Source organism: Lepidothrix coronata, unplaced genomic scaffold (genome assembly GCF_001604755.1).
Source record: "Lepidothrix coronata isolate B3197 unplaced genomic scaffold, Lepidothrix_coronata-1.0 Scaffold403, whole genome shotgun sequence".
NCBI classification, from domain to species: domain Eukaryota; kingdom Metazoa; phylum Chordata; class Aves; order Passeriformes; family Pipridae; genus Lepidothrix; species Lepidothrix coronata.
The window spans coordinates 28,446-36,641 of NW_016690583.1; the positions used below are offsets into that span (position 1 = coordinate 28,446).

An 8,196-nucleotide genomic window follows, 5' to 3' on the forward strand; every position below is an offset into this window, starting at 1 on the left:
CATCCTGTACACATCCTGCATCCCTGATGCATCTATCCTGTACACATCCTGCATCCCTCCTGCATCCCTCCTGCACACATCCTGCATCCCTCCTGCATCCATCCTGTACACATCCTGCATCCCTGATGCATCTATCCTGTACACATCCTGCATCCCTCCTGCATCCCTCCTGCACACATCCTGCATCCCTGATGCATCTATCCTGTACACATCCTGCATCCCTCCTGCATCCCTCCTGCACACATCCTGCATCCCTCCTGCATCGCTCCTGCCCCCACCTTTCATCCATCCTACATCCCTCCTCCATCTGCCCAAGGCATCTGGGATCTCTTGGAATCACCTGGTATCCCTTGGAATCACCTGGGATCTCTCGGGATCACCTGGGACACTTTCAGTATTGCCTGGGATCTCCCAGTGTCCCCTGGGATCTGTTGGTGACACCCTGGATCTCTCAGAATCACCCAGGATCTCTCAGGATCACCCAGGATCTCCCAGGATCACCTGGGATCTCTCAGTATTGCCTGGGATCTCTCAGTGTCCCCTGGGAACTGTTGATGACACCCTGGATCTCTCAGGGTCATCCTGGATCTCTCAGAATCACCCGGGATCTCTCCACATCCCACAGGACACTCTCAGTACTCCCAGGATCTCTCGGTACCTCTGGGACCTGCCCCCGGATGCCCCCAATCCCACGGATCCCGCGGATCCCGCCGGTCCCGCCGTACCTCCCGCTGCAGCACGAGCTCCTTGGTGAACAGCGTGGCCTCCTCGCTGAAGGGCTCCCCCTCCTGTGCCAGCCCCGGCAGGTTCCGGGCACCCCGCGGGCACTCGATGCCTGGGGGAGGAAGAGGAGGAGGAGGGTGAGGCCGAGGTCACCCCCCTGCCCCCCTGGGAACGGCCCCCGGGGAATGGGCTGGGCAGGGAATGGGGCATCGGAGTCAGGGGGGATGTGGGAAGCTCCGGGAGGGTCCAGTGGTGGCACAGCCATGGGAGAGGATGGGATAGCTCAGGACCAGCAGGGATGGGGACGTGGGGACATATCCAGACCCCCACATTCGCAACCTCTCTCCCTGACTCAGGTTCCCACTGCCCTCAGGATACCCCTGGGATACCCCCCTGCCCTGGAAAACAGGGAAGTCCTGCATTATTAATTACGATTTACATAATTTGCATAATTAATGAAGTGCCGGGAATTACAGCTCCATGCCGGAGCCGTGATCCTTCGGGAAGGCAGTGACAAGGTGTCACACCCCCAGGGCCACAGCAGTGTCACCATCCCCCCAGGAGGCACAAGGACATGGATCTGTTCCCGGAGCATCCGGGAGCACCCGGAGCCCACGATGTCCCTGTGTCACTGAGACCATCCCATCCTCATCCCTGGCCCTGTCATCTCCCCATCCCCAGCTCTGTTGGATACCCATCCTCATCCCTGACCCCATCCCTATCACATCCTCATCCCTGTCCTTTGTCATTTCCCCATCCTGGCCCCCATCCCTGTCCCCGTCCCCACCATCACGCCATCCCCGTCCCATTCCCATCCCTGTCCCATTCCCACCCCTACTGCACACCCATCCTCATCCCTATCCCTGTTGTACCCCCATCCTGCCCCCATCCCATCTCCATCCCCATTCCCAGGCTATGCTGCCTCCAAGGGAAGCCAAACATTTCCAGGAAATCCAGAAGGAGCTTCCCAGGCAGCTTCCAGCCCTGTCCCTGCCCACTGATCCCAACCCCAGCACTGATCCCAACTCCGGCACTAATCCCAACCCCAGCACTGATTCCGATCCCAGCACTGATCCCATGTTTCTCCAACAAGGAGCATCTCCCAGCACCGTGCTGGGAGTGGGAATGAGGACCCGGAGCGGCCCTTCCTCCTTCTTCTCCTCCTTCTCCGTGGAGGGGACTGGGAGCTGCTGAAGGTTTATGCACCACACTGGAATTTTTTCCCTCAAAATAATAAGGAAAGAGCTGAGGAAGCACCGGAATCCTTAAACCACACGAGCTGAGAGCAGCGTTTTCCGGCTGCCGGCTCCTCCATGCTGGGATCTCACTTCGGATCCTCTCCCGGCCCTGGCGCTTCCCAAACCCACCCAAGGGAAGATTCTGGAAAAGGCAAAGCTCAAAAGGATGGGCTGAACGTGCTCATCCCCCTGGGAATGCTGCAGGGAGAGGGGAAGGGGATGTTTGGCACCCGGAAAAGTTCTCCAGCACTTTAAAAATAGCAACTAATCCCGAACCGCGGCTCCGCTGCTCTTCCCGGGAAGCCGTGACGGATTAATGAGGGATGCGGCTGGAAGTGCTGCAGCCACCGCGCTCCCCTGGGCTTCCCACAGAATTCCAGCACAATCCTGCTGAGCCGGAGCTGGGGGATGGAAGGGGCAGCTCTGGGGGCTGCTCCGACCCTGGAACCATCCTCGGAGGGATGGAGGGATGGGGGCAGGAATTCCACAGCATCCCAGGACATCCCAGGGCATCCCAGGGCATCCCACAGACATTGCAGAGTGTCCCTGGGTGTCCCATGGCATCCTGCACATCCTGGGGTGTCCTGCAGCATCCCAGGGTATCCCACAGTATCCCTGGGATCTCCTGCAGCATCCCGCAGCACCCTGGGGCATCCCACAGCATTCCCAGGTATCCCACAGCATTCCCAGGTATCCCACAACAGCCTGCAGGATCCTGCCCTGGGATGCTGGGAGGGGCTGGGCCTCCCTGGCCATCAGTGGGAATACAGAAAATAAATCTCCCTAGGGAAGCTCTCTTGGAGCAGGAACCTTTCCAGCCCAAATTCCTGGGATTTAAACAGCTTCCCCCAGCTTGCTGTGCCTGGAAAAGCGCAGGGATATGGGATGGCTCCGGGCGAGGACTGGCTGTGCCGGGGTGGAATGCCAGGGATCGATCTGCCAGGGGATTTATGGATTTTGGGAGCAATGGGGGTGAGCAGGAGGGAGGGCACACCCAGGAACCGCGGGAGTGGGGCCGTGGACACAGCGCTGGACCAGCCCCATGGAGGGAACACCCAGATGGAAAAACTCTGGATTCCCATCCCCACCTCACACTTCCACAGCTCCAGTGCCTCCTTGGGGAATTTCGGGACACCCTGGAGCCAGGTGGCCCCGCACCCCAACATTCCCCCTCATCCCTCGGGAATTCTGCCGCTCCCAGCCCCCGCCCCGGGAAGGCGTCAGGCTCCAGAGTTTTGCCAGGAGAGAGGAATTTGGGATTAAAGCAGCTCCTCTATTTGCACATATTTATAGTGCTCCGACGGATCTATTTTAGCTGGAAAGCCGGGATGAGCTCCCTCGGGAGCATCCCTGGAGTCACATTTTAAGGGACTTGGCTTCTCTTTATGGTGCTCATTTGCATTTGATATCCATAAAAAAGGCAGGCGTTGATAAAAGGCGGATATTTATCCTATTCCTGGCTTGGCAGAGGAGGGTTGGGAATGGCACCGGGGAGAGAACCAATCAAAACCAGGGAAAACAAAAGCCGGAAGGTCCTGCTGGGATCGTGGCCGCTGGATGCTGTCACTGCCCGTGGGGTTTTATGGGATGGAATTATTTGGGGGATTAATCCCCGCTGGAACAGAGCAGGGGGGAGCAGGGATCTCCATGGAGCAGGATCATGGAGATCCAAAGAGGAGACCCGTGGAACAGGGACCCCTGTGGAGCAGGGAATCTCATGGAATAACAACCCCCCAAGGAGCAGGATCACGGAGCAGGGACTGCGGCACCGGAGAGGTGCCAGCCCCCCATCCCATTCCCTATGGATCCCGTGGGCACTGGGACTCCAGAGAGGTGCCAGCCCCCCACCCCAATCCCTACAGATCCCAGGGGCACCGTGGTGGGCACTGGGATTCCAGAGTGGAGCCAACCTCTGGAATCCAGAAAGATTTCAGTCGATCCCAGTTCCTCCTCCCAAGCACGTGGGAGGTTCATCACTCCTGACAATTCCCATGTCTCCGTGGCCAGGAAGGGGGAGCTGCATTTTCCCAGCATTTCCCACTGGCTTTGACAATGGATAAAATCAGACTCCAGGATATTTATAGGCAAGAGCACACGGAGAAGGACAGGTTTAGGACACGCTCCACATGGCAGGAGTCAGCTTGGGATAGGGCTGGGAATGCTCACGCTCCAGCCGGATCCGGGGATGGAATGTCCTCATTGCTCCCAGTGTTTGGGCCCTGGAGGGGGACGTGGGGACTGGGGGTCCCTGGCTGGGCTGGCCACGTCTGGGGTGCTCTGGGATCTGCTGACATCCGGAGCACAGGCTGGATGCAATGGGAAAAGGCTCCGGGATGGGAGGGGCTGGGGGGAGAGGGGGATCCCGTGGCACAATCCTGGGTCACCCCAAATTACTTTCTGACTGGGAGCATCATTCCTGGCCATCCCAGGTCACTGGTTGGACTGGGAGCATCCCTGGGAGCAGGTACGGAGCCTCCCCCTTCCCAAACCCCATCCCAGTTATCTGAGGGGAACAGGGACAGGACACAGTCCCCAGGTCTGGGGACGAAGGGATGGGCAAAGACTCCCCAGTTCCATCCCTGCTCCCCCGGGATCAGCATTCCCTCAGTGGGAGTGGCCGCTCTGCCTTTCCCAGTGTTTGATGCCCGGATCCGATCCCTTCAAGCACCGACTGAATTTTTCATAACCGAGTTGCGAACGATCCCTGCTCAGGGTCATCCGGCAAACCCGGTTATTGCCATGGAAACGGGAGCCAGGGATGAGCCGCCCCCCACCCCCCAGCCAGGGATCTGGAGGATCAAGGAGCTCACGGAGCTGCCGCTCACACCGGCAACGGGAACCCCCATCCCGGTCACCCTCCGCCTGCTGAGGAGGCAGCACGTGGAAATGCCTGGGATTTGGGATGCTTATCCTCATCCCCATTCTCATTCCATCCTCATTCTCAATCCTCATCCCCATCCTCATCCCCGTTCTCATTCTGATCATCTTCATCCTCACCCTAAACCTCATCCTTGTCCTCATTCTTATCCCATCTTCATCCCATCCCTGTCCTCATCCCCATCCTTATCCCAATCCCTATCACCATCCTCCTCATGTTCTTCCTCATCCGCATCCCCATTCCCATCCCGGAGTTTCCCACCTTCTCCCACATTTGGGGTTTCCCACCTGCCTCCTGGTTTGGGGTTCCCCACCTGCTCCTGAGTTTTTTGGGAGAACACCCTTCCCAACTCCAAGCTCGACTCCCCCTCTCCCAGCGCAGCCCGTGGGCAGCTCCGGCGCCATAAGCGGGGGTGTCCCGCGGATCCCGGTGTTCCCGGTGTTCCCGGGGGCCCACCTGCGAGCAGGAATGTGATGAGACAGGTCTCCTTGGGCAGGAAGAGCTTCAGGCGGGAGCCGCTGAACACGTACTCCACCACGGCCTCGGAGCGGCCGGCGCGCTGCAGGAACGGCAGGAACTGCTTCGCCTTCTGCGTGTCCTGCAGGGAGGGAAAGGGGCTCAGCCCGGGAATGTGGGCACTCCCTCGGAGCGTGGGGACCCTCCGGCACCGCAGTGTCCGACGGGGTGGGAGCAGCGGGGGCTCCTCAGTGCCCTGTGCCAGCCGGGATGCAGGACGTGGGCACGGATCCGAGTTTTCCCGGTTGGGATGGGCTCTGCACCCCAGGACACGGCCCAGAACACCCCACGGGAGTGGCTGCCTGGCACGGGCAGGATGGATCCCGTACCATCCCTAACGGAGCATCCCGGGACTCCCCTTTCCCAGGATCCCCCCACAACATCCCAGCAGCAAATGGCTGGATAATTCCTTATTAATATTCATTAAGGAAAACTTAACGAGCGCTCAGGGCTGCTGGGGGGTGTCAGGGTCCCCATATTCCCTCGGCAGAGCTGGGGGATCCCCGATCCCCACCGGCATTCCGGTGCTGGGTCCAATCACCCGGTTCCCAGGCCACGGAGCTCCATGGGGCAACTCCCAGTTTATTTATCCAAGGAAGAAAGGGGGAAAAAACCCAGCAGTTCCCAAAATCAAAGGCTCGGGGTGGGGTTTTCTCCCATTTTATCCCGGCTCCCCTGGCAGAGCGGTGCCAGCAGAATTCCTGCACCTCCTTACCCCGGAGATGTCGGCCACCCGGTGAATCGGCACCTCCTTCTTGCTGTGCAGCCCCTTCCCGTTCTTGATAGCCCTGGAAAACAGGGAGCAGCGGGAGTCAGCGCCTGCTGCGGCGGGAAGGGCCGGAGTCACCCCTGTGCCCACCGGGAGAGCCCGGGCACTGCAGCTGGATAGTCCCAGTCATGGCAATAAGGTCATCCCGGGATAACACGGAGGCAATGAGGAGGCTGAATGAGGGAATACCTGGAGGGCACTGAAGGGATTGGAAAACCCAGTGGGATGGTGGAGCCGGTGCTGGGCCTGGACCCGATGCCAGACCTGGACTTGTTGCCAGTCCTGGACCTGATGCCAGACCTGGATCTCCTGCCACAGGGTTTGGCATGGGAGGCTGGGAAAGGCCGGATTGTGCCGGGAGGCTGGAGGAGCCCATGGCACAGGCACAGGCAGGGCAGTCTGGGATGTGACTCCGGGCTCTGCTGAAGAGCGGGAATGTCGAACGGATCACCCCAACTGCTCCGAGCCCCCCTCCACTGGGAGATCTGTGCCTTGCAGATCTCATCCCAAATCTCCCATTCCCTCCATCCCTGGCATCACCCTGGAGCCGCCGGCTCTTCTGCCCAGTGCCAGCACAACCACGGAGTCGGGATGTGCCAGGGATTCCGGCACGGACAAGCCACCTCCGCCACTCACCGGGAGTGAGCGGGAACATCCAGCACCTCCATGGTGGGCACATCCAGGATCTGCCCCCCAGCACCTGGAGTGCTGCTCCAGGTTCCATGTGCCACATCCCAGCCCGGGCATCCCAGTGCCTGACTGGAATCTCGCCCACCCCGCAGTGCTCCGAGATGCTGATTTCCTGCCAGGCCTCCCAAAAGGCACATCCCAGGAATGAGCCTCCGAGCAATCTGCCGGCCGCCCACCCCGCGGACACGGAGCCGGGGGGAACGGGAGCGGGAGAGCCCGTTTATCCGGATTGATCCGCCCTTTCCCTCAGAAGCGAGAGTCTCGCCCGGGAACGCGCCTCAGCCCCCTCCAAGCTGCTCCTCCCGGCTCTCGGCATCGTGCCGGGATCTGCTGCCAAAGAGGAGCTGAGATCCCACATCCCGCTGGGCTCGGCTGTGCCGGTGCCACCTCCGGAGCCGCCGGATCCAGCCGAGCCGGAGAGGGAAGGGCATCCATTGGCATTCCCGTGTGCCATCCAGGAGGACGGGCTGAGGGACAGGGACACGGGGACACGCGTGGATGTGGGGGCTCCCAGCACCGGGATCGTCCCTGTGGAGCGGCGAGGGTCGGGAACAGCGATCCCTGCGGAGATGGGGGGGCACCGGGACCCGGGGGGGGCTGAGCAGTGGGATCACTCCCCAGGGAGCTGGGAACACCTGGAACACCTGGAACACCTGGGCCAGGAAAGGCTGGGGACAGACAGGTGGACAGGGACATGGCTGGGAGGGGAGGGGGGGGTACCAGGACACAAGGGGGGCTGAGCGGTGGGATCACTCCACAGGGAGCCGGGAACACCTGGAACACCTGGAACACCTGGAACACCTGCCCCTGGGACAGGAATGGCTGGGGACAGATAGACAGACAGGACACGGCCAGGAGGGGACGGGGGGACCCCTTGGGGGGACAGGGAGCAGCTCTGCCCTCCCACTCACCGCGCCTCGGCCGCCAGCAGCTCGTCGTAGTGGGCCGAGCGCTGGTCGTCGTCCTGCCGGTACCGCAGCACCGTGGCCAGGCCTTTGCTCACCAGCGCCTCGGCGATGTTGCTGTGGGGGCACAGGGTGGGGGCTCAGCACCGCTCTGGGGGGCACTGCCAACCCCCGACCCCACCCCGGCTCTGGAGACTCCCCCCAACCCATTCCATCCCGTCCCACCCCATCCCACCCCATCCCAACCCAAACCATCCCACAGCGCTGCCAAGGGAAGGGACCTGCAGAGACGTGTCCCAGGAACTGGGCCCAACAGGAGGGCCCCGGGGGGGGTCTCCCAGGAGCACCCCAAAAACCCTGATGCCACCCTAAACCTGCCCACACAAAAAGCCTGATGCCACCCCAAAAACTTCACCTCGCCCCAGAACCCTGACACTACCCCAACCCCCCACCCCAAAACCCCCACCCCAAAACCCC

At 61.1% G+C, this 8,196-nt stretch overlaps 1 protein-coding gene across 1 annotated transcript in view; it reads right to left on the minus strand.

Moving 5' to 3' along the window:
• SND1 (staphylococcal nuclease and tudor domain containing 1) overlaps positions 1 to 8,196 on the minus strand; it is a gene marked incomplete at its 3' end in the record, with an annotated part of 92,018 nt that overhangs the window by 24,664 nt on the left and 59,158 nt on the right. Inside the window, exons 11-14 of the mRNA XM_017839357.1 lie at positions 7,726 to 7,836; positions 6,071 to 6,143; positions 5,296 to 5,437; positions 726 to 835 (exon numbers count right to left, since the gene is read on the minus strand). Of these exons, the coding sequence (XP_017694846.1) occupies positions 726 to 835; positions 5,296 to 5,437; positions 6,071 to 6,143; positions 7,726 to 7,836 (436 nt within the window). The remainder of the gene's footprint in view (positions 1 to 725; positions 836 to 5,295; positions 5,438 to 6,070; positions 6,144 to 7,725; positions 7,837 to 8,196) is intronic.